Source organism: Pelobates fuscus, chromosome 5 (assembly GCF_036172605.1).
Source record: "Pelobates fuscus isolate aPelFus1 chromosome 5, aPelFus1.pri, whole genome shotgun sequence".
Lineage (NCBI taxonomy): Eukaryota > Metazoa > Chordata > Amphibia > Anura > Pelobatidae > Pelobates > Pelobates fuscus.
Window position 1 is genome coordinate 274,427,079 of NC_086321.1, and position 27,768 is coordinate 274,454,846.

At 43.2% G+C, this 27,768-nt stretch overlaps 1 protein-coding gene across 1 annotated transcript; it reads right to left on the reverse strand.

Moving 5' to 3' along the window:
* Positions 1 to 4,601: 4,601 nt before the first annotated feature.
* On the reverse strand, positions 4,602 to 27,437 carry GRHPR (glyoxylate and hydroxypyruvate reductase). The gene is made up of 9 exons (XM_063455327.1): positions 27,320 to 27,437; positions 23,200 to 23,330; positions 11,471 to 11,543; positions 10,091 to 10,207; positions 8,797 to 8,885; positions 8,434 to 8,538; positions 6,791 to 6,926; positions 5,226 to 5,356; positions 4,602 to 4,853 (listed from the first exon to the last, which is right to left on the reverse strand). Exons 1-9 carry the CDS (start codon positions 27,403 to 27,405, stop codon positions 4,732 to 4,734), a joined length of 990 nt encoding a protein of 329 aa, XP_063311397.1. The 5' UTR covers positions 27,406 to 27,437; the 3' UTR covers positions 4,602 to 4,731.
* Positions 27,438 to 27,768: the final 331 nt, after the last annotated feature.

Here is a 27,768-nt window from a genome sequence, read left to right on the forward strand (position 1 = left end):
GCCTTTTCCGAGATGTACGCTGTTCACCCCACCCACCTCACCCTCTTACTTATACAATCCTTCGGGGGGGCCCTCTTTTTACAGGCCTACCCCTACGTTGATTTCGGCACACCACACCGACTTAATTCCAATCACAAGGTATTTCACGGTCACGATATTAACCGACCACTAATATATATATATATATATATATATATATATATATATATATATAAAAAAAAATACACAAACCAGTGCACTCGCTTATCAACTTATCTTATATATATATATATATATATATATATATATATATATATATATATAAAATGTATACATAAATGATTATAGATACACATTATTATTATTATTATATAATATATTATCTGATTTAATATTAAAAGAATACAAAGTGATGACAAATATGAAGGAACACATTTTTCAGTTTAGACTATGTGTAGGGCTTGACTAGGAACAAAATTTGTCGCAGGTATTTTCTAATCAGAGAGGCCCACTGGTAGGACGTGGAGCCAGATGGGGGGCATGTTGTTTCATCATGCCCACCTGTCAGGATTACAGAATGATCCAGCACATAGAATTGTGTAACACAGTGGACTGATAGGTAACGTATACCGGACCTTAGAATGGCCGGACTAACGTACCAAAGAATAGTCAGGAATAGCCGAGGTCAAGGGATACAGAAAGAGACAACGATAAGGAAAAGCCAGGAGTCAGGGATGCCAGAAAACAAGGCAAAAACAATGCCAAAGTCAAATAACCAGAATTACCAGAATCAATAACGCGTTCTCAGACAACCACAAGGGAAACCACCACATGGCACTGAGCAGGATGAGAACTGGGCCTCAATACCCCTCTTCTAGATCTGATAGGCTGTAACTGGCCTTTGACCCCAAAGGCAGTTACCAGGTTTCCATTTGCATAATTGCTGCTCAGCATTAACCCTTCTGTGGATTTGGTTGCTGCTCTGCACAACTTTTCCTGTGTGAACAGTAAATGCCATTAACCACATTTTTATAAGCGGATGAATACGTGACATTATCCCCCACCTGAAGAACGCCCACCGTGCGGGCAAGACCAGGCTTGAGAGGAAATTTGGCGTGAAAATAGCGAATCTTGTGGCCATCATGTATATCAGATGCCGGAACCCAAGAACGATCGGCTGGTCCATATCCTTTCCAATACACCAAGTACTGTAAAGTGTCCCCGAGAAAACCTGCAATCAATTATGGAGGAGACCTCATACTCTTCCTGTCCAGAAACAACTAAGGGAGGAGGAGGGACACTTGGGACAGTATATTTATTGCAAACAAGAGGTTTGAGCAAGGACCCATGAAAGGTATTAGGAATTTTCAAGGAGGCCGGAAGGGCCAGAGAATACGCAACAGGATTGATCCTACGAAGGACACAAAAAGGTCCAAGGAACCTAGGAGCAAATTTCATGCTAGGGACTTTGAGCCTGATATTACGAGAAGATAACCAAACCCTCTCACCCACTTGGTAAACAGGGTTGGCACCTCGACATGTATCAGCATAATGCTTGAAACGGTCATTTGCAGTACCTAGAGAAGATTGAACTTTAACCCAGGTATCACGGATGGAAACCAGACGGTCATCCAAAGCAGGAATAGCCGTATCAGAAAAAACAGAAGGTAGGACAGTAGGATGCCGGCCATTATTATCAAAAAATGGACTATGCCCAGAGGAGTCATGGTCAGCATTGTTCCTAGCAAACTCGGCCCATGGTAATAATTCGGACCAATTGTCTTGAGTGCTATTAACGAAACAACGCAAGTAGAACTCCAAAGACTGGTTAGCCCTCTCAGCTGTACCATTCGTTTGGGGGTGGTAAGAGGATGAAAAAGACAATTCAATCCCCAATTGCTTATTGAAAGCCCTCCAAAACCGGGATACAAACTGAGAACCTCTATCAGATACAATATTGTGAGGAATGCCATGCAGATGGACAATCTCACGTATTAAGATCAGTACCAGGCCTTGAGAGGGATGAAGTGAGCCATTTTAGAAATCGGTCAACAACCATGAGAATAGTGGTATAACCATTAGAACTAGGAAGTTCTACAATGAAATCCATAGACAAGTGGGACCATGGGACCTCAGGAACGGGAAGAGGTTGTAACAAGCCACAAGGGAGTTTATGAGGTACTTTGGAAACCGCACAAACAGAACAAGCCTGCACATACTCCATAACATCCTTCCTGAGGGAATCCCACCAGAATGACCTCATGATAGCAGAAGTGGATTTATTAAAACCTGGGTGCCCAGCAGACACATTGTCGTGAAACACCTTCATGATATTAACCCTTTCCCCTAATGGAACGAACAATTTGTCATGAGGTTTACCGCAGGGCACCTGAGACTGAGCCTCCATGATGGAGCCAAGCAGTGGAGAGGACAATGAAAGGATAGTGGAAGCAATGATACATTCAGGGGGAATGATATGGGACTTTTCTTGCTCTTGTATAGACTCAGTATCAAACTGTCTGGATAAGGCGTCGGCCTTTACATTTTTAGAACCAGGTCTATAAGTAATGAGAAAATTATAGAGAGAAAGGAACAGAGACCACCTAGCTTGTCTAGAAGACAATTGTTTAGCATCTCCTATGTAAGCCAGGTTTTTGTGATCAGTAATCATCAAAGGGGGTCCTTGGAACCCTCTAAAAGATGTCACCACTCCTTGAGAGCTAGAATAATGGCCAACAATTCCTTATTGCCAATATCATAATTACGCTTGGCAGGAAACAACTTTCTAGAGAAGTAACCACAAGGATGAAATGGAGTAACAATGGTAACTGCCCCTACCCCTGTCTCTGATGCATCAACGTCCAGTATGAAAGGTTTACTGGTGTCAGGATGTATCAATATGTTGGCGGAGGCAAACCGCTGTTTGAGAGTTTCAAAGGCTTCTATAGCCTCCTTAGACCATATCGTACTGCTAACCCCCTTGCGTGTCTGTTAAGACCTGCAGTGGTTATGGTACTGCGGTCTTCTATTCCTTTCCCAACAGCTGAGCCTAAGTGATTATAGCTACAGCAGGGAGTAGAGGAATAGTAGGTGGTCAGGGTAGCTGTTGTTTCTGCTTTGGCAGGAATCCAGCATGTGGGACATCTTCTTCAAGTTGGGGACAATTCTTCTATTCCCTCCGCTCTTCTCGGCCGTTCTGACGCCGGCTGCGGTAACTCCACCCCTTTTTATGATGCGGCGCCGACGTCATGACGTCAAGGCCCGCCGAAACCTCAGAATTAGAAAGTTTGGGGGGCGTGGTCATCAATTAAAGAGCCAACATATAAAAAGTACTCACTTGCAATGAATCATTGCCCTGTCGTGGTTCTAGCTTGTCTGTTCCTATAGTGCTTACTCTGATTTGATTTCTTGGTATTTGACTTGGCTCTGATTGAGATTATTCTGTTATCTCCTTCCCTTTGACTCGGCTGGTTATTCGCTTACCTGTCTTCTGGCTCCCTCGACCTCGGCTTGTCTCTGACCATTCTTTGTTCTTTCAGATGTTAGTCCGGCCATTCTAAGGCCGGTATACATTCTTCTTTACCTTTGCATTCTGCATATTGGATCCCTGTCTCGATCCTGACAACTTGCCACTCCTTAGATGGCTGCTAGATATCCTTCCTGGGTCATTGCTGCCTAAAATGCATCACAACATATCAGTATCTCCTTCCTCTGCACGCAAGACACTGAACTTTCCTTATAGAGATGCATGGATTCAATTCATCTCTATGAGGAGATGCTGATTGGCTTGTGCTAGCTCTGCCCATGATCTGCCTCCTTCTCAGTCTCAGTCAACCCTAAGGGTAAGCATTGTGATTGGATCAGGCCACCACTTCTGATCATGTCAGCAGGGGAAGGTCAAAAGGAAACAGGGACAAAGCAAGCAGCTCCAGGATTGAATACAAGTAAGAGTTTACTATTTTAGGGAGGAATGAGGGGGCCAGGGAGGTTAGATGGTGGTTTCAACACTATAGGGTCAGGAATAAATGTTTGTGTTCCTGACCCTATAGTGTTCCTTTAAGGTTTAACAGCACCCAATACACCAAAATAGTATTACTCTTTTTATAAAAGCATTATTGTCTATGATAATGGGAAGCCAACTTGGATACGTGATTTACAATGAACCAATGTTCACTTAGCCAAAATCTTTCTGAATCCTAACTTTACAGCTGAACTTTGTTGACTTGTTTTGCTCATTTGCCACACGTGTAAAGTGAGTGGCCTACTTCCCTAAATCTGCTCGCCTCAATTTATCTTCAGTGATGTTTGCACAAAGCAGATCTTTCCATTGTTTCCAGATTGTGTGCTGCTCTATACTTGATAAACCTTCACCATTACTGAAAATATATAATATCCAAGGTCAGGGAGGAAACACACTGACAAAACAGAAGTGGTATGCATCATTCTAGAGCACTGCTCTTCAACTGGAACGTGTGTGAACGGCTTGCTATACATCCTTCATGTCTGAAAAGTTGTATGGGTTTAAAAAAGGCTGGAATCCTCGACATTTAGATAATATATTGCCAAACTCCCTGATGTGTTAGACAACACTAAACTTCAAGAACACACACTATAACATCAAGTTGTCAAAAGAATAAGAAAAACGATTTATTTCACATGTTAACACCTGTTTCATTGTGCAGGACAAGAGATGGAGCATGTCTTGCAAAAAATCCTTCTCTATGGATGATGGTTTATGTCCAGATGGCATAGTTACAGTTTTACTTCGCAGGGCATTGGCTCTCCGGCTAGGCCTTTAAGCAGATTATTTACAGTCAGGACGGACATTGCGTTTCTTGTTTCGTAAGTGGCACTTCCAATATGAGGTAAAATCACTGTGGTGAACAGAAAAACAGTTACTTTGTGTGAATGAGTGCATCCAGTCCTTTCTAAACCAACATTGCAATGACTGTACAGGAAGCATTGTCCACTCTCTTGGTCTATGCTTACCTTATCAGAAGGAAATAGAGTAAATTTTCTACATTAAATCCAAGTACAGTCTGGGCTCTACGAGCTTATCTCCCCAGATCACACAACCAAAAGCTCTTCCCTTTCCTTATACATAAGATGTTGGTCCACCTGTTCCTTCAAATTCACTGCTTCGATTACAGACAGGTTTAGACAGCTGCTTGTTGGATATTGCCAACCACCACTTTGAAAGACAAAAATCCATGAACATATTTAAACATAAATAAAATAAAACGTACCACAGTTTTTCAGGCTGAGTAGGGGATGGTCTGTCGGAATAGGTTCAGGAGTTGTAACATCCAGGCCAGCAGCCGCAATCTGCCCACTTGTCAAGGCATCATAAAGATCTTCTTGGTTTACTACAGAACCTCTGGTAAAGAGGATAAAAGATAGGTAACTCAAATGTAAATATTACAAACCAAAATTTTTGTTCATGTTTTATATTAAGTTTTATATCCATTATGTTGATGTTTCAGCATTTTACCCATTTGCTACCCAGTAGTTTGTGTAAGACAGCAAGTCAGATGGATGTTATCGGTACTGTCGATTTTGTATTCAAACAACTGTAGAATTCTCAATAGAATGAACGTTCACAAGAAATGTCGTATTTTCTTTGGCTGCATCTACCTACAGATTTTTCAAAGCTTATTAATGGTAGAAAGCATCTACTCATTTACAACAATCACAGGACATTCCCTTATTCCCACTGGACCATAGTTTTCTTAATGAGTATTGAAAGCTTTCTTTACCAAACCTTGGGCTCTGTGATCTGCCTCCTTGAACCACTAAACTTAAAGTTAAACAGTTTACCTGGTTTTACAATGTTTCTGTAAAATGTTTTTGTTTGAAATGTTTCTGTTCAAAGTTTCCGGGCCCATTGCTTTTAACAGGGCACAATAGTGTTATGAGCAATAGACATTTTTATTCGTAATGTTAAAGTGTTCCATTAACTGCCCATTATGAACTGTGTTAAGAAAGTGTTAAGTGCTTGTAATTGAAGAAACACTCCAATTGCATAACAATTTAAGTTTATTTAAATTGTTATGCGGGCAGGAGTATCCAGGCACCATATGGCACAGATTTAAACCCAAAACTGTGGCTAAACTGTCCAGTGCTCCATCTCCCAGCTTCCATTCTTTCCTCATGTGCAGTACCAGGAATAAACAGCTAGGTGGCTGCTGATTTAATGGTTTAACTCCTAAAGGTAATAAGGTGCCTGATCTCCTACCCCTATAGCAACTTAAATACGTTTAAGCTGTTATGGGCTGGGAATGTTTCTTTACGTTTCAGATAATTATTCATCTGAAATTCCTTATTACAATAATTGAATATGACTCAACTGCCGAGAAAAACAAAAACAAACCCCAAACCCCCCAAAACCTGCAAGTTTCACTATATCCATAAAATTACCATTTTGTACAAATCGAAATCCTGCAGAGTCACACAGAAGGTGAGGACTAGTCACTGAGTTATTGGTTTTGATAACCTCAGCAGTAATCTTATTCAACAGTGAAAGCTATGTTACTGAGCATACAACATGTGCAAATACACTTTAATCTCTGTAAATGTAACCAATGCCACAATGCCGTATACACAAAGCCACAAGTACCCAACAGAGCTTCACAGTGCAGGAAAAAGCGGTGTTATGAAAACATGCCAGTCTGATACAAGTTTCCCCTGACAAGCAACATGACTGTAAAACAGATCTAATCCTTCCATAAAAAAGGCAGGCTGATTTTACATATCAGGGTGTATATTTTTACATTATAGAGTGCTTCAGTGATAGGTGTGATCACATGCTTACCGACTTGTGTTAATGAAAATAGAGGTCTTCTTCATTCTTTGAAAGAAAGCTTTGTTGCAGAGCCCGTCAGTTTCAGGTGTTAGAGAGCAAGTCACAATGACAAAGTCTGATTCCTCTGCAAGCTTCTCACAAGACACTAAAAATTAAAGTGGAAAATCTATTTATTTGACACATTTACATCAGGAGAATATGAGAGGGCATTAGTGATCATTGGATTCTGAGTATAGATATGGTATGGCATCAGACTTTTGTTCCTAATAGTCCCCATCACCTATGTAACCCAATGCTGGATAAACACTTATTACCATTTGCATATTTAGTTTTTCAATCAGAACTCAGAATGTTGTATGCTAATATAATGGTGTTACAGCTAACCAAACAGGACTCTAGACGAGGGGTAGGCAATGTTTCGGTGGCGCTGTGCCATAGTGAAACTTTTAAATTAAATTGAGGAATTCAGTTTGTGTTATGTATGGGTTCAGCAGATGACTGTGAGATTGTATATGTGTGTTTGTGTGTGGGCTGTATGTATTTTGTGTGTTAAGTCTGAAGTGTTATTCAAGTGTATATATAGGCGGAGTTGCGTTGCGTTGCATATTGCATTAATGTTGGTGGTATTGCGTGTGTGGAGGGATTGGCTTGCAGTGTTTTGTGTGTGAATGTTGACCGTGTGTAATATTGTGTGCATGTGTATGTGTGGTGCGAGCCATTTGTCGAATTGTATATGTGTGGTTTATTGGTGGTATTGTGTGTGTAGGCTACCTATTGTGTTATGTATGCATGGCTGTCTTGTAGGGATATTGTGCATGTATGTGGACTGTGTCAGGTAATTGTATTTGTGTGAGCTACCTGTGAAGCATATGTTTTGTTTTTGTGTGCAGTATCTGATAAGTGTGTGTATGTGAGTTGCTTGCATTATATGTGTGCAGTGGCGATTGTCTGTGATGTTGTGTGTGTATGTGGGCTGTTTGTGGCACGGTCTAAGGTTTTGTGTGTGCTATCTGTGATGTTAACTGTGTGCATGTGGGTTGCTTGTAGTATTGGGTGTGTGGTAGGAACTATCTGTGGTGTTGTATGTGTAATGTCTGTGGTGTTGTGTAGGGTGACTTATTCTAACTTTTTTTTTGTTAGAAACCCTACGCTGGCTGGGAAGAATCTAAGAAGCTCTAATCTCCCAATCTGGCCCATTTGGGTAGACAGCCTCACATGTTGCAAACCACTGCTCTAGACTGAAAATTAGCTAACTGTTTTACAGATTAAGTGAAGAAAAAGAACCAGGTGGGGGTCAAAAGTAAAACGCCAATGTTCTAATCAGGCCTACAAAATTTAAAATCTGACAAAGCTCCTCCTGTTACATGATCATAGAAAATGGATAGGGTAGCAGCATGTGCAGCCTTCATGTAACCTTCATGACCTCTGATATGTTATTATCTTTGTTCTGATTAATGCTTATCTTTATCTTGCAGAGTTATTCACTGAAGTAAGACTTGTCAGGAAGTGAATTTAAATTTTAGGTCCAAAATAACTGAATGGGAAAGATTCTCCAAGTCATCTATATTTCTCTTTTAGCCTTTAATTGGAACTTTGAATTTTCATTCCCCCCTCTTATTATTTTGCTAAACGTATTAAAGTATTATATTTACCATATTCAGCGTCTATTTCCTTGGCACTTTCAGGTCTGGGTTGGCGTCCTGTGTATAGAATTTTTTTAACACCAAATGGGACAAGGCGACGTGCTACAGCCAGTCCTGAAGAATGAAAAGTATTTAAAAAAAACAAATTATAAAACAAATCTAAAATGCAGATTTTTTTAGAAAGAAATGCATTTATAAAGGTACTGCAAACACTGCAACCGTCCATACAAATATGTGATATATTAGCATTACCACATCGCAAGTGTGGCAATGTGAGTATTCATTTACCAAATGAGTTTATTGGTTGCCAAACTGTACCCAGTTTCTGCTAGTACTGATCAACCCATGAAAATATGAACCGTAAGTATTTACCAATTCTGCCCAAACCAACGACTCCTACAGTGCTGTTAGAAAGGCCTGATCCACACATCCACATTGGTGTCCAAGATTTCCATCCTCCACTTAGGAAACAAAATGAACCATTAGCAATTTCAATTTGCACTTTATTGAAGAACTAGAGATTCTTGTGGGCATTTTCCACTAATCATTAGCCTGTTATTTAAAAAAAAATCAGGGTATCATTATTAAATTACGGGCGTTCATTGTGAACAGATAATATCTGATCAAATAATCATAAAGTGAAAAAAAATGCACGTCACAAGCATAATTTGCTGAACAAACCAAATTAACTAAACATGGTTTAAAAAAATATATTTTTTTAAACCACCGAGCAAACACTTAAACAAATATTCTAACTAAAATAAAGCAAGAAAACTTTAAAAAGTATATCATAAACATTTATAAACTTGGTAGATTGACTTATAGGGCATGCCTAAAATCTAAGGGTTTCCCCCCTCCCCACCATTTCCCACCCATCTCAGTTTCAGGCTGGTCCATTAATGACAGAAACAGGGCATCATTATTCAGCAGCAAGAGAGAGAAACCCTACACTGGGGCCTGCTCTGTATGAATCACACGGATTAGACTCCCTCTCTTCTTACCCTGTCAAGCTGTTGCAAGGTGAAGAAGTCTTCCAACTGCAGAGGCATGCCCAATGCACTTTTCCAGTATGCCTAGGGATAGGACACTGATTGGATAGATAAAAGTCCTTACACTGGAGTGGGCGTGAAAAGCATAAGATAGAAGCAGGTAAATATGATATGATCATATTTAACTGCTTTATTTTTAACCTGCAGAGCGAGGCAACAGTCTTATTCAAAGCTAAAGCTTTTAAATGAGACAGTAGTCTCAAAGTGATGCATTACAGTGTTCCTGGTTGTCGAAAACATGCAAGACTGTGAATTTACCTTTTTTTACTTCTACATTACAGTTTTTGCCACTGCAATTTTGTTTTTACTCCGACAAAAACAGCAACTTAGCTACATGTAACCATCATTTATAATCGTCTAAGTAGCTACTGTTCCGGAATATGTGCATCTTCTTGGCACATAATGTCATTCTGGAGTCGTTCCACTGTCTTATGAAAATCCTGAACATATACATTGCTCTTATTTCTCTTACTTGATCATTTCATAAACTCAACTGGGGGGAATGCTTCTCATGTGGAAGATGTGTGGGTTACAAAGTGGCTTCAAGATGTATGGCTTATTTGATACATACTAAAAAAAATCAGGAGTTTTTATATATTCCACATCTGATAACTCACTTTTTAACCTCTTCTATAGCTTCTGGCAGACGACGACAGGTAGCCAATAGCAATGCTACAGTAAGCTCTGCTGTAGCATCAGTCAGAACATCTGGAGTGTAGCCCACACGAATTCCCCTACAAAAACATACAATACAAGTCACAAATGCGTATTTCTGATGCATGCATTGAATATACAGAGGATACGGTGGTGGGAAGAATAAAAATAAGTTAAGGAGAGAGACTTTGAGTCCCTATTTACCAACATGTTATTTGTTTCACTCAGCCCTGCGTGGCTTTCAAACTTTGTATGTCATATTCTGGTTTAGCTGTGTACTTACAGTCACTCAGTACTTGTTTTGATACAACCACAGTGACCAATAAAAATCTTATTAACAAAAAAAAAAAAAAATTGAGGAGAGAAACGTTAAGCGTTATATTGAAGGAAGGCACAACATAAAATATAAATTGCTGATCAAACCTGAACCCAATACCACATATTTCTACATAGATAAAGCAATATCTCCTATTACAGAATCATTAGTATCATGAATCATACAAAATATTGTTTTATACTTTTACAATTTCTGATGTGACCACATACTTAACAGGTATTGGTTGTTCAAATGGTTTTAGCATTATTAATTCATACAGAACCTCTCTCAGAACCTCTCTGTACCACAGAAATTCTCGTTTTATTCATAAACTTAAGTTTTTAAGGGTTATATTTTATTCAGTGAGAATTCCAAGTGAATTTCAAATTTAAAGTCAAAATAGCGAAACTAGAAAATATTCTAGTCAGCTATCCTTCCATTTCAGCTACTCTGGTCTAATGTTTGATTTTCACTTGCAATTTTCACCTTAGTAAATAATCTTGTTTCACTCAGCTGGGTTCAATGTTGGTCTTATCAACTTTAAATCCTGTTTCTAAGTGGTAACTAAAAGTGCTTTGTTTCTTCGATATTTTGTATACTCAGAATCTGTGTGCATTCCAATGACTTTTTTTTTTTTTTAACTTTTTGTATAAAATTTTAGACCCCACATTATGGAAATTCCTACAATTTACTTAAATCAATGTTAATAATGCAGTGGACACCTTTGATGTTAAAAGTATTTACATGATCTCCAAAAAGATCAACTTTGCTTCAGCAATATCTAGAATATCATTAATACACACACTGACATGTTTTCCCTGTCCCCCATTCGACTTACATGGAAGACATGCAAAAAGCCATATATATATATATATATATATATATATATATATATATATATATATATATATATATATATATATATATAATTAAACAACAACAATTGATGTGGCCAACTTAAAATTATTTTTATACTTTTGAGTAGGATTTCCTTTTAATGAATTTGACAGGTATAAAGAATACATACCGCTTTTTTATTTCATCCAAAGACAAATGATCAAAGCCAACAGACAGCGTGCTGATAACCTTGAGGTTAGGGCCTGTCAATAGCAACACACGAGAAATTAAGATAATATAATATCCCCATAATGTCCGCAACAGTGTGTGACATAATGACCATGCACCCTTGAATTCTATGAATGTTACTACCAGACCTTAATTCCTTTCCTAGTAGGTGTGAAACTGTGGACTGGCAGTCTTAAAAAAACTCAGTTTAAAATCCTGGCTTTCAAGACATAGAGTGATGCCTCCACTCCACCTGTGAGGTTTAACTCTCCTCTCCCATTATAATCTTGTTTACTGTAAATCTCTAGGACTGCAGTGCATTAGAATCAGAATAGACTGACATCTGTCACTCCATTCAAATATTTCTATAGTAAAGAGTGAGGCTAGCGCATATTAATACTACAGTGCATATTGTTGTTGTTATCACAGTGAGCAGGAAAACGGCCTGATGGAGGGTTCTCCTGCTCTTACCTATCACTCAGTCCTCTGTATACATGCTGTGCTGTTGACATAGCCAAGTATGCAGAAGAAATTATTAACATGGGAAGAGAGGATCTATATATTTTTCAGATTTAACCCCTTAAGGACCAAACTTCTGGAATAAAAGGGAATCATGACATGTCACACACGTCATGTGTCCTTAAGGGGTTAAAAAAACAAAACAGGGGGCGTGGCTTGACCGGGAACCAAGCTGGACGCATCTGTCTAGCGCTCCTCACTAACCCCGTTACAGAAAGCTCATAAAGGCAGAAAACAGCACGAATTTGGGTACATCACCTTACCCACCCTACTCCCCAAACACCATGGACAAACGCACGCCTCGCAGACAAACCAAAAAACAACCAGGCGGGATGGCCACGGTGAGAGATCTTTTCGCGGCCTCGCGGCAAACCCGCCAAGATGGCGGCCGGACCAGCCCGAGGGCCTCAGCCTCACCAACGGACAGCGAACCCGACCAACTACAGCATACCCCAACATCGGAAACGGCCCACATTATAGCCGAGATGGCTGCAATGAAAACCTTCCTTGCCCGAGAAATCGAACGCAGCTCTAAAGCGGTAATGGCAGAGATCCACACACTAGGAGCCCGGACCGCTGAACTAGAGCAACGGGTCAAATCCACCGTGGTAGCTGACAACTTGGCCACAGACCACATCAACCGTCTTACCACACGGTTGGAGGCTTCAGAAGCAGCACTGGACGATCTAGCAAACCGCTCACGCCGCAACAATGTGCGCATACGTGGCCTCCCCGAACAAGCAGATGAAGGCCCACTGTCAGCCACCATCCTCGCAATTCTCCGACCTCTATTGCCAGACATCCCGGACGAGCACTGGCACATCGATAGGGCGCATAGGGCCCTACGCGCTCGAAGAGAGGATAACACGAGGCCCAGGGATGTCGTCGTGCGCTTCCTCCATTACCAAACGAAGGAAGCGGTGCTGCGACGGGCCCAGGAGATCCCGGTGAAACACAACAATGCGGAACTGGCTTTCTATCAAGACCTAACTCCGCTCACCCTCCAACGCAGGAGAGACTGGCGACCGGTCACAGATCTATTAAGGGCTAACGCAGTGAGGTACGCGTGGGGTCATCCCTTCAAGTTACAAGTTTTCAAACAGGGCAGACCCCACGTCCTCCTACCAGGGGCAAATCCAACCCCCTTTCTACGAAGCCTGGGTATTATACCACCCGACAACATCACTCTACCAACCTCTGCGCTCCCGGCCCTGCAAGCACTACCTCGAGATTGGTATGATGCAGCCGAGTAAGACCTCTCCGCCCGCAATCCTGTGCCCTCCCTATACCTCAGACTTACCTCCAAACTAGTCGTGCACCCACCCCTGCATAGGACTCCAGTCACGCAGACTCTCTCATAGACATTTTGCGACTCAGCAAGACACTCTTCTCCACACATCACAGACGACCGGCAACGAGAGAAAGAGCAGCCCTGATCGACACTTGCCCCAACGCTTCAACTACCCGCCTCCCCTGAGATCCTTCTTGAGACACCTGCTGCAGAATCCCCTGATACTCCAACCCACCATGCGAATACCACAGCGGTCCACCGCAGCACCCTCTCAGTGCGAGGGGAGTTGGGGGGCTCACCAACGGACAGCGCAGCAGCACAGCCCAGCAGCACAGTTCAGCAGCACAGCGGACATTGACGGACCTTCACTGCCCGATTGATGGATTAGGAAGATGTTGTCACCCATCAGGACCGGACTGATTGGCCTCTCACCGGAACTGTAATGTATAAGGTTATATGATGCACCAGATACCAGACACCACTGATCACACACCTAGATAAAACCGCTAGGCACACACAGCACATCAAACATATGTGCCCCTACCAACGCTAACCCGGCTAAGCGTGAGCGAGCCTTTGGTAAAGGCCTCGTACGCTATTTCACTATTCTGGTACGACTCCGCATGGTTTTGCCTTGACGTAACTTACCCCCACGCTCACCTCACTAGTGGGCCCTGGGCACATTACCGTTTCCATATTCGACCACAGACAGAGAACACCTATAATACACCCTCAGACAAAACATCCTGACGATACATTTGGGACACCCATAAATACAAAAAAAAAAAAAAAAGAAACAAGTATATATAATACTAAGACTGCATGTCTCAGACAATGGGAAAAGGAAAAAAAAAATAAAAAAAAAAAAAAAAACACTGTAAAAAACAAAAACAAAAAAAACACATGCAAAAGACCTAGCGGATCATATAGCAACATAACGACAAAAGACCTGACACTCTAGCTTGACAACATGACCGAGTGCAAAGAGGCAAGAGATCGAAGACCCGGACTCTTATTTCTACAACAATTCCACACGGACAAGACCGCAGTATTCTGCGGAATGAACAAACGTTTTATATAACCAAATATATGTTGTCCAAATATGCCTTGTATTAATGCATGCTTACGCTACCAAACTATGCCTCTACCTATATCACGCTGACCACCGCTCACACTCAATGAACCGACCCTTCCCCCACTCACCCCACCCTAGTAACAGGCAGACCCGCTCCCCCACCGCCACCTCCCCCCAAAACAAAAAAAAACAAAAAAAAACCCCAAAAAAATAATATAAAAAAAAAACAAAAAAAAAGGAAAAAACTAAATAAACAACACAACATTAATAAAAATTACTCTTCTTAGTAAGGGAAAAAAAAAAAAAAAAAAAAAAGTGTCGAGAACGCTGGCACCCAAACCGGCATCTCTTCAGCGGACATAGCGGCTTATCTGCTCTGTTTAGACATATGGTTCCATGATGGGATCCTCTCGTTGCTACCCCGTCCTATCCAATCTTCACATTCCCCCCCCCAAAAAAAATAAAAATAATAAAAATAATAAAAAATAAATAAAAAATTAAACCCTGCACGACTAGGACACGAAGATCTCCCCCTCCCTACCCCCCTACCCACGATTCGTGAACAACCACCCCAAGCGGCACAATATTGCTAACCTGAGCTTGGCCATAGCAGATCCTGGCCGCATTACACTCAAGACCAAATGAAGTACCAAAGGTAACGGGGATTTATCCTTAGTGACGAGGTTCATGTCCCTAACCCCCACGACGGCAGAATCCCGACCGGAGATTAGGGCTCAAGTACCCCCCAGTAGCCTGGCAAGAACTAAGACCAGGCGATTCACTTCCCACTCTCCCCACCCCCTCCTCCTCCCCCCTTCCTCTCTACCCATACCCACATACCAAGATTGGTCATCCCAACCCCACATACCCAGCATCCTGGTCAACCATCGACCTAACAACCTTTTACCGATCACCTATATTAACACCAGCTCAGAACAAGGGAGCAGAGGTGGGAGCAGATCTAGCCCAAGACCCTTCCCTGCCACTAACACCACACCAGAAGACAGCTTCACACCACTAACATGGCCATGAAGATATCCTCTCTCAACGTCAAGGGCCTCAACGCGCCTCGCAAGAGACGTACGCTGTTTAGGGAATTAAAAAGACTAAGCCCGGATGTCGCATTCATCCAAGAAACACACCTACCCAGATCTACACAGGTCTCTCTCAGGGACCACATATACCAGGTAGCCGCTGAGGCTCGTGCCTTTCAAAAACGAAATGGAGTGGCGATTCTAGTCCACAAAAGGTGCCCAATACAGCTCACACACACAACTATAGACCCAGAGGGTAGGTTCATCATTGCAACGGGGCACATACACGCACAACCCATCCACTTAATCAATGTATATGCTCCCAACAGCCCATCGCTACAATTTTGGAATAACCTGTCAGACGCGGTTTTGTCCTTGCCAACAGGAATCCTAATCTTAGGGGGCGACCTGAACGCCACACCAGCACCAGCCATTGACAGAAGCACACGCCCGGGACTCCTGAGATCCCACGGTATGGGTACACAAGACAAACACCTACACCACTTCCTCCAGAAAACCAAACTCATTGACGCATGGAGGGCGCAACACCCTAGCTGCAAAGACTACACATACTACTCACCTCCCCATGACACTTACTCCCGCATTGACCTGTTCCTCACCAACCACACCGGATTCGCAAAGACCCAAAAAACTGAGATCGGATCCATAGCATGGTCAGACCATGCAGATATTGCCTTATATCTGGCAGACCTTCGCGGTCCCACACCATGGACTTGGAGACTTAACACTTCCCTTTTAAAAGACCAACAAGTCGTAGACGACATTAAACAACAGATAAATACATATTTCGCAGACAACCTGACTCCAGATGTCCCAATCGCAACGGTGTGGGCCGCCCACAAAGCCGTAATTCGCGGCCATCTCATCAAAATTGCGACACACAAAAAGAAACTAAAAACCCAACGACTTACACAATTACTAGACACCCTACGCACAGCAGAACAACGACATAAAACAGACCCAGACCCGCAGACGTTGCAACACCTGCTAGACACTCGCAGGACCATCAGACAACTATTGTTGGACGAAACAGCCCGCGCACTGACCTGGACCAAAAGGACATACTATGACAAATCTAATAAGATGGACACGCTTCTCGCCCGCACACTGAGACCCAGATCACATCGCTCCCACATCACATCCATACGAACCCCAGACGGAAAGCTACAAACCTCACCATCAGAGATAGCGCAAACATTCACATCCTTTTACAAAGCACTATACAACCAGCCCACAACCAGGGACCGTGCTGACGTAGGCCCCCATCAGGATACCTCAAACTTCCTAACAAAGCTGAACCTCCCGAAGCTTCATACGACAGCTATTGCAGAACTCTCAACACCGATCACCATAGACGAAATTAACTTAGCCATATCCTCCCTAAAAAGCAATAAAGCCCCGGGCCCAGACGGCTATGAGGGAAGCTACTACAAAACTTTTAGAGAGGAACTGCTCCCTCACATGGAAACCCTATTTCGGGACCTCATGAACGGAGCAGCCCCCACCAAAGACATGACACAAGCCAACATCATACTCCTACCCAAACCAGACAAGGACCACACCCAACCAGAGGCATATAGACCAATATCACTCATAAATCACGACAGCAAAATACTAGCCAAAATACTGGCCACACGGCTCAATCCTCACCTGACACACTTAATCCACGCAGACCAGGTAGGGTTCATCCCCAACAGGCAACTATTCGAAAACACCAGACGAAACATAGACACCATCTGGACGCTCACCGCAGCCAAAACACCGTCCCTAGTCCTCTCCTTAGACGCCGAAAAAGCGTTTGACCGCGTGAACTGGCCCTACATGTTCACCCTCTTGGACCACCTACACATCCCCCCTCCGTACATAACAGCAGTTCGTGCACTATATACAAACGTCACGGCACAAATAATGATAACAGGGGCACACAGTCCTCACTTTGACATAAGCAATGGCACCCGACAAGGTTGCCCACTCTCCCCTTTACTATTTGCGCTCACCCTCGAACCCCTCCTCCAAGCAATCAGAGAACACCCAGAAATAACAGGAGCCACGATAGGAAACCAGGAATTTCTGGTCTCCGGGTACGCGGACGATGTACTCCTCACCTTAACCAACCCTATCCCCTCCATGCAAGCTCTACTGCCCCTCCTCCATATAGTGAGCTATCGGGATACAAAGTCAACATGGAGAAATCCAGCGCCCTCCCTTTACATCTTACACAATCGGCCATACGCCAAATCGCATCAGAGTACCACATTCGCATATCGACCACCGCACTCACATACCTCGGTATAAAGCTACCGGCAGATCCTACAATGCTATACAACCTAAATTATACACCGCTCATAGCCAAACTCATTAAGGACATGGAAACATGGACGGACAAACCAATATCGTGGATAGGGAGGATCCACTCGATCAAGATGAATGTCCTACCCCGCATCCTATTCCTATTTCAAGCCCTGCCCATACCAGTCACTAAACAGGACTTAATACCACTCGAGCGGACAATAGACCGCTTCATATGGCAAAACAAAAGGCACAGAGTAGCCCGCAACATACTTTACCGCCCCAAGCCGAGAGGAGGCCTGGGACTCCCCCACCTCTACTTCTACTACTTAGCAGCCCAACTATCCCAAATAGCGATGTGGCACACCCCCCCAGATACCAGAAGGTGGGTGGACCTCGAATCAGCACTCATGCAATCAGATCTCCCGCAATTCTACATTTGGACACCCAGGGAAGACAGGGCACTCCCCAGAACAACATGCCCAGCCATCACTAACTCCATTCACTTGTGGGACAAAACGGCCATAAAATACGGTTTGACAACCACCACCTCTCCCCTCACCCCTATATTAAGAAACAGGGCCTTCACCCCGGGTATGCGACCCAGGGACTTTAACCCCTTAAGGACACATGACGTGTGTGACACGTCATGATTCCATTTTATTCCAGAAGTTTGGTCCTTAAGGGGTTAAAGGCCTTGAAAGAGCGGGCCTCCAAAGGGTCCTTCACCTATACATAGGGGACACGATAGTCCCCTTTGCAGACCTACAAACCAGAACTACCCTAACCCCAGCCGACTTTTTTCGGTATATCCAACTGCGCCACTACGCCACCCTAGAGACCGTGAAAAGAGCCGCTAAAACCAAACAGACCTTCTTTGAGAGGATCTGTCACGCAGAACGATACTAACAGGGCATGATCTCACAGTTGTACTCCCACCTCTGCTCCTCCACCCAAGAATGGGGAACACTCCACTACACTGATAGATGGGAATCTGACTTAGGGGAGACCTTAGAAGGCACTGACTGGCAGGATATATGGGAGGCGAATACTAAAACCTCAATATGTGTGACAATGCAGGAACAGTCCTATAAAACAATGCTCCGGTGGTACACCACCCCGGTGCAACTCTACCACATGAAAAAGACACCCAATGATCTATGCTGGTGCAATTGCGGTGAAAAAGGGACCTATGTTCACATGTGGTGGACTTGCCCCAAGCTAAAACCCTACTGGACAGCAATCCAAGCATTGATCTCTCAAGTCATAGACAGACATATTGTATTAAACCCTTGGACCTTTATCCTAGCCAGGCCTGTAGATGACTGGCCCATGTCGGCCCAACGCCTGCTCAACAAAATGACCCTAGCAGCCAGAAGGGCCCTGGCCCAAACATGGTTAAAGCCAGACCCTCCCCCAATATCCACAGTTATATCCAAAATCAAAGACTGCCATCTCATGGACGACCTTACGGCCAGAGTACGTGGCTCCACAAAAGCTTTTGCCAAGACATGGGAACTATGGGAAGACTACCTAAATAGATAGGCTCCATAACCAGACTGATCTACTGCCATGATCGGACTGGCGACCAGGATGCACCCCTCCCCCCCCTCCCCTCTTCCCCCATCCCACTCGACCTCCACGGGTCCAGGATACCGGTACCCCGGCCCAGGTCTTTTACAAAGTTATGTTCTGTTTTCACAAATTTTGTTTAGTTTTATTTTTATGTTACTAAAGCGATGATACTTGGTACATGACACAGGCACGCAATTGAGAGCTGCCCTACTTTGGGCTCATGTATTAATACACCAGCAAGCTGTGTAACCATAACCCAACGGTATATGGGGCTCTTGCATGAGCCAAATCATACAAGCCTTACTTTGTGTCATTGCAGAATATCACGTGTTTCTGTCTTGTGTTGTTTTTCTGTTAACAAAACGATGACACCTGGAACTATCATGTGTTTTGTCTCTTATGCTACTAAAACGAAGACACTTGGTACAGGACACACGTACGCAAACGAGAGCTGCCCTACTTTGGGCTCATGTATTAATGCTTCAGCTAACAGTGTAACCATAACCCAACGTAAAATGGGGCTCTTGCGTGAGCCAAACCACACATGTCATGCTTTGTGTCATCGCAAAATATTACGTGTTTTTTTTTTTTTTTTTTTATGTTACTAAAACGATGATGCTTGGTACAGGACGCAGGTACGCAAATAAGAGCTGCCCTTCTTTGGGCTCATGTATTAATGTTTCAGCAAACTATGTAACCATAACCCAACGAAATGCGGGGCTCTTGCATGCGCCAAACTGTACAAGTCTTGTCTTGTGTCATTGCAAAATAAAGAATTACAAAAAAAAAAAAAAAACCAACCATAACTATATATTTGCTAAATCAAATCTCACTTTTAATTTTAAATGCTGGCTGATTTAAATTTTCTTGACCGTCTTCCTTAAGGAAGCACCATATTCCTTAAGGAAGATGGTCAAGAATATTGAAATCAGCCAGCATGCCAAGTACACATGTTACTTCTGTGGAAAGACCAAAATGAAGAGAAAGGCTGTTGGAATCTGGCACTGTGGATCTTGCATGAAAATTGTAGCTGGAGGAGCCTGGACCTACAACACCACCTCTGCCGTCACAGTGAAACCTGCCATCAGAAGACTGCAGGAACTGAAAGATCAGTAAACGCAGCCTGCTTGTACGGAATATTTTAATTTGAAATAAAGCTATGTATACTATAAATGGTATCAGTGGTGGAATTAATATAGAAATTGCCCTGGTGCAAGAAATTCTTTTGTGCCCCCCTCTAGAGCAAGAGTAGTCAAAAGGTAGATCCCAACTGTCGTACAATAACACACTGACATACACACACACAGACATATACAATCATTGTCTTGTGCCTATCCTAACACACATCTTTAACTGCTCTCTCTCTTCTGGCACTGTTCCTGCTGACCTTAAACATGCCACTGTAATACCTATCCTGAAAAAAACATCTCTTGACCCGTCCTCCCCCTCTAACTATCGTCCCATATCCCTGCTCCCTTACTCATCAAAGCTTTTGGAAAGACTTGTCTTTACCCGTGTGTCTCACTTCCTTAATTCCAACTCTCTCCTTGACCCTCTTCAGTCTGGCTTCCGCCCTCTCCACTCTACTGAGACCGCTCTTATCAAAGTGACTAATGACCTAATCTCCGCTAAATCCAAAGGTCACTACTCCATATTAATTCTCCTTGACCTCTCTGCTGCCTTTGACACAGTTGATCATGCTCTCCTCCTTCAAACTCTTCAATCACTCGGTCTCTGTGACTCTGTCCTCTCTTGGTTTTCCTCCTATCTCTCCCAACGCTCATTTAGTGTCTCCTTTTCCAAGGATACCTCCTCCCCTCGCCCTGTCTCGGTTGGAGTTCCCCAAGGCTCTGTCCTTGGTCCCCTTCTATTTTCTCTTTATACTGCCTCTCTTGGAAAACTTATTGCCTCTTTTGGATTCAACTACCACCTGTACGCTGATGACACTCAGATATACCTCTCCTCACCAGACCTCTCCCCGGCCGTCCTGCAACGTGTCACTGCTTGCCTCTCTTCCATCTCTGACTGGATGTCGTCACGCTTTCTCAAACTTAACCTCTCTAAAACTGAACTCCTTGTCTTTCCTCCTCCTAATACTGATCCTCCTCTCTCACTCTCCCTTCAAGTCAGTGATATCCACATGAGTCCATCCCTACAAGCGCGCTGTCTTGGCGTCATACTTGACTCTGGTCTCACCTTTGAGTCTCACATCCAGTTTGTTGCCAAGTCCTGTAGGTTCCAACTCAAAAACATAGCCCGCATCCGCCCCTTTCTTACGCAAGATGCTACCAAGGAGCTTGTCCATGCTCTAGTAATTTCCCGCATGGATTACTGTAACCCTCTCCTGATTGGTCTCCCCAAAAGCCGTACTGCCCCGCTACAGTCCGTAATGAATGCTGCAGCTAGACTGATTTTCCTATCCAGTCGGTCCTCACACCTCGCCCCTCTGCCAGTCCTTACATTGGCTCCCTGTATCCTATAGGAGTCAATTCAAAGTGCTAACCCATACATTTAAAGCACTGAACAATTCCAGCCCCTCTTATATCTCTTCACTGATCCAGAGGTATGCCCCTCCTCGTACCCTCTGCTCTGCCCGCGACCACCTCCTGACCGCTGCTCGCACCCGTACGGCCAACTCACGCTTGCAGGACCTCTCACGGGCGGCTCCTCTCCTATGGAATAACTTGCCTACTGCCATCAGACTCTCCCCTAGTCTTCAATCATTTAAGAAGGGCCTTAAATCCCATCTCTTCAGGAAAGCGTATGGCCTCCCAGAGTAATCTCTCCCTTACATACCTGTCTCTTGCTCTCCTATGGGATAGTGCTTTGCTCTCTCCTCCAGCTCTGCTTCACTCCTACTTGATATTTCCTATCCTAATGTTTCTAATACCCCACCTCCTATAGACTGTAAGCTCATTTGAGCAGGGTCCTCTTCAACCTATTATTCCTGTAAGTTTTCTTGTAATTGTCTTATTTATTGTTACATCCCCCCCCCCTCTCAAAATATTGTAAAGCGCTACGGAATCTGTTGGCGCTATATAAATGGCAATAATAATAATAATAATAATAATAATCACACTCAGATACACACACTGACACATACACACACACTAACACTCCTTGCCTGGGCTGACTCCTCTTCCTCCTCCTCACTTCCTCCCAGTGCTGCCAATGTGAACGTGGCCCAGTTGCATAGTTAAAGGGAAGCGGTGCCCGAACGTGCCCCTGTTCAGCAATACCCATTGGGTGAAACTAAGGGTATGGCCCACCTGAGAGTGTCAAACCTGCTGCCACTGACTGGTATACTTTAATGGTATACTTTAATGCAGACTAATATGAATTTTTTTACATCGTGCATTTACATCTACACTTTTTGTGTAGTTTTATCCCACTTACTATAGACCATAAATAATTTCAGCAGTTTCCTCAACAAGTCTTGTTCCTGTATGAGTAAAATAATACTCCATGCACCATAACAACTGAGGTTCCCTGGCATGCCAACCCCCTTTTTTAGAATGGTTTAACTTCTTTTCTTGGGTCTGCTTCCCGCCTCCATTACATCCAACAGAGAGCTTCTGTTAGCTCTCTTAAATTAAGCACTTCAGTGCAGGACCAGCTCATTGGCTGAGAGCATCTGCTGATCTCAGACAGAGAACGTCTGCCCAGCCGACCCCAGGTAAGAAGTCAAACAATTCTTGGCTATTTACAATAGTGGGGTGAGCACACTGTAGTAGTTATGGTGCTTGCAGTTTTCCTGTAACCTTTTAAATACATGTACAGAGTTTACTGTGCAGTGAATAATAGCAATGAGAAAGGGCATCATATAGATGGAGTCAAATAGGATACCATAACATATCTGCCCCATTGGATTATGCAGATCTCCATACCAGCAGTATCCAAAACTTCTCTATCAATCTTGTCCGACAAGACACAAAGTATCCCATGAGCCCCAACAACTCCTTTTATCAGCTCATCCCTTGGTATTGGCTCGTCTGAATCCCATTGCTGGACACTGCAGCTAGAAATGGAAAAAGCAATGCAAAACACATTAAAATCATTATTTTGAGTGGATTAAACAAATCCATTACCATCACCTTGCTTTCTACCTAACCCAGCGCTAACATGCAGGTTCACTTTGTTTATAAAAAACAAAACACTCTTCCGATATGAAGAGACACATTTTAGCCATTTTTCAAAGACATATTCTACCTTTTCTTGGCAGTTGTGAAATTCACTCCAGCAAGTTGTAAAATGTAATCTGATATACATGAAGTCTTGACAAATGTGACCAAATTATAAATGCAAAGAAGACTATTTGAAATTATAGTTTAATACGCTTTGTAATATGCCCGCAACCATCCATTAAACAGTGCCCCCTAGTGCAAGTCACATTTATTGATAAAATTAAGCAATCAAAAATGTAAAGCGCAATAGCATGTATGCTTCTCTTGTAGCAGAAGACATATTGTTATGGTTACGGTGAATATAGGACACTTGGATTATTTTGGGGGCAGAAAGTATCTGCCTTTCCTAAAATTTAGCTTCTTTGCTGGGAAAGACCTGTTGGGAATTTGCAAAAACAAAGCTTGTAAAGAACTAAATCAGGCAAGATTCTCTGGTCTGATGTAATGAAGATTGAACGTTTTGGTTTCAAGTGAAAATGTTATGTCTGGAGGCAGGCCGGACTGGCCATCGGGCAAACCTGGCAAATGCCATGGGCCAAAGCCGGCCGGGAGATCACAGGATCCGAGCTCCGGCCCCACTGTGTTCCATGACGGGCCGGTGGGGAGATCAAGGATCTCCCTCACTGGCCCACATGCAGTGTAACGTGGCCGCCGGCTGGGGAGGGAGACAGCCAGGAGAGGAACCCAAAGGAGCTCTATCTTGCAGCTGCGCTGGGTTCCTCTCGCGAGATCCAGAGCCTTGCCTAGAGTTCACTCACCACTAGGACCACCAGGTGATGGATGGCAGCAGGGTCCCCCTCCCAGGATACAGCTAAGAAGGGAGGGGCAATATAATGCCTGTTTTTTTTTTATTATAAAAAATAAATACATACATAAATCTCGGCATTAACCTGCCTCCCCCAAAACACAATCCCTCCAAATACACACACACCACCCTCACAGAGCACCTTAGCGCGCACACATATACACACACACACACACACACACAGCAACCCCACTCACAACACAACACCCTAACACACACAAACAGATATCCCTCACACATACACAGATATCCCTCACACATACACAAATATCCCTCACACATACACACTACACCCTTCACATCTCACACATACACAGCAGCCCCCAAATACGCTGCACCACTCACACACACACACACACACACAACTTCCAAATATATATGTATATATACACACTACAGAACCCCTCATACAGATACTGCACCCCTAAACACATTATATTCCAGACAAACACTAGATCCCTTACCCAACTCTGGATCATCTACAGATACACACACACACACACACACACACACACTAGATCTCTATATACACTGTATCCCCTACACACACACACACTCACTAGATCTCCTATACACACTCTGGGTCCTTTAAACACACACTAGATCCCCTACACACACACACACTACATTTCTGACATACACACTATATTCCTTGTAAGTGAGTATGCCATTTATGGAAACCCCTGAGACAAGTTTCAAGCAAACACACCACAAGCATGTAATTAAATTTGCTTGCACTGTGCAGAACAAATACAGGGCCTTTTTCTCATGCTAGAGCTCTTCCGCAGAGCTTTGCACATGGTCTGCCCTGGAAGAGCATTGAACCAACATGCTCACTTTGAGATGGGGCGTGCTTGTCATTGGGGATGACAAAACACACCCTACCTGGCCCGCCCCCTTTTCAGTGGGCCGCTGTCGATAATAAATGCCCGGGAAAAATGTTTTCGCAGTCCAGCCCTGTCTGGAGGAAACCAGGCACCACTCATCTCCTGCAAAATACTATCCCAACAGTGAAGCATTGTGGTGGTAGAAGCCAGAACTGTATTATATTAGTTAGTATATTCTTTATGTAAGTGACTAAGAAATAAGGTAGGGGTGACAAGGTGTGTGAATGTGATTGCGAAGTGAGGAAGAGGGACAGGGTATAATGACTGGTAAGAGAACTGCAGATTGTATGACAGGCTGGGAGTGCTATAAAGTAAGTTGAAGACGCTTAAAGAGATACTCTAAACACCAAATCCTTTCATCTTAAAGATACCATTTACTGCCCAAATAGATTTTTTTTAAAAACAAAATCACTGTTTAGTAGATATACTGCCAATGAAAACAATCATGCATTTAATTATACAGTTTTTCATGGGGTTTATCTAAAACAGCTTGCATAACCTGCAGATCTCTTGCATGCAGTCTTTGCAAGCTCCCCTGCCCAGACTGTGGCTGTTTAAAGGGCCACTCCACTGCCCAAATAGGCAAGAAAATAGAAATTACTGTTTAGTAGATATAACCCCAATGAACTGCAATCTTTGCAAGCCCTCTCCTTTTGTCCTAGAAGAGATTCAGTCTGTTTACAGGGAAATAGCCTATCGGAGGCTTTTCATTTAGAAGCCTCTGAAATTCTCACTCCATGCAAGTGCGCATCGGCTTGTGCTCATGGCACGCGAGGGAGCACTCTCCCCATAGCGCACCCTGTTCTGCTCCCTTATGCGCCGTGTACTGATGCCGGAGCCGGAATATGACGTCATATTCCGGCTCCGGCATCGGTGCGGTGCGCGAGCGAGCTGGGCAGACAGTGCTCAGGGGAGAGTGCTCCCTCGCATGCCCACCAGCCAGCCTGCCCGGTAACAGCCGCGACCCCTGCAACCCCAGTATGTACGCCACTGCCCCTGAAGGCAGAGCAGCAGCCCGCTATTCGGCCATGTGATTGTGAGGGCCGAATCTGCCGGATGGGTACTGCCTGGGCTCTCAGACAGTCCCCAGATCGCGACCAACAGCGGGGACCCGGTAAGCACATAGGATGGCGGGGATGTTCTATGCCACCCACCGGCGGTTAGAACCAGCTCCTTAAGGACGGCATAGAACTACCGGCGTCCTTAAAGGGTTAAGGAATATGCAGCTGAACTGGAAACATTCTCCAAGTTAGCTATGCTTCCAGCTCAACTACTTTTGCCTTATATTTGAAACTCCCTTTCAAATCACTTTGAATTCCCAACAATTCTTCTTTTAGTAAATAACGTTGTTAGAATATACTGATATTGACTGTGTCTGCCACAGGGATCAAGTTGAAGTTTTATTAGTTATTTGCTCTTATCTATATACAGTTTAAATATATCTGTATATCTAACTAAACTTTTGGAAATTGTTTCCTATGGCAGACACAATCTATTTCTGTACATTCAAAATATTAACATAATTAATAGACTAAGCACACAATATATAAGGAATAGGATTATATAATCTAAGTGGTGATCCCATTTCCTTATTCCTCCTATAACATTTTAGTTACATTTTTGGCGGGTTATTAACGTCTTTGTGAGTTTTACCCAGCAATAAAGAGGAAAAGGGTAGCTCATTTAATTTATTTTTAAAGTTGTATTAACACATATTGCTACAACCTACACTATTACCACTGCTACACGAACACTACTACACATGCTGCAACCCACACTGTTAAAAAAAACACATACACAGACATGCCCTCCAACATTTATACGTACTGCTACACATGCACACACATACATTTTTTATGTGTGTGTGAGTGTGAGTATATACAACATTTTCCATTGTATTTACACTGTTAAGGTTTAATTTTATTAGTTTGTAAAGGGCGGGGATGCCAACACGTTCTAGTCATGTAAATCCAGTTCTAACTGAGTGTCCAGGAAGTCATGGTGTATATGGCAACCTTACTGATATAATGGAGAGCAATGTCCAATGTTGCCCAAACCCTTTCCTTAAGGATTGGCTTCATCGCCATGTGTATATAAATAATGCAGGGAACGTAAAACCAGGAATACTTACGTGTCAACCTGAGACAGTAGTTTCTGCCCTTCTGGGGGCAATCTCCTTGTGACGAACACCTTCATCAGCTGCTTTGCTGCTCTCATTACTTGACCTTACTGCTCTCCTGCTGACAAGGAACTGCAGGCTGGAGGGGAGGAGCTGACTGTTAAGAAAAAGTGTGATTAGTCCCACAGATCTGGGAGACAGTAGCACCATCTAGTGTTCATTTACCAGATTTCTATAGTGTGATTTTAGGTTACTGGATAAAAATGTATTTTTTTATTTTTTTTTAATGATCACATGAGTGTAATTCAGTGATTTAAAAATATAATTTATATACTAGACCACATACCTATTACTCAGACTCAGTGTTATTCACTAAAGTTTGCATTTTTAAAAATTCTAAGTGATTTCAGAATTTTAACTTGAAGGAGCACAATAGAGTCAGGAACACAAACATGTATTCC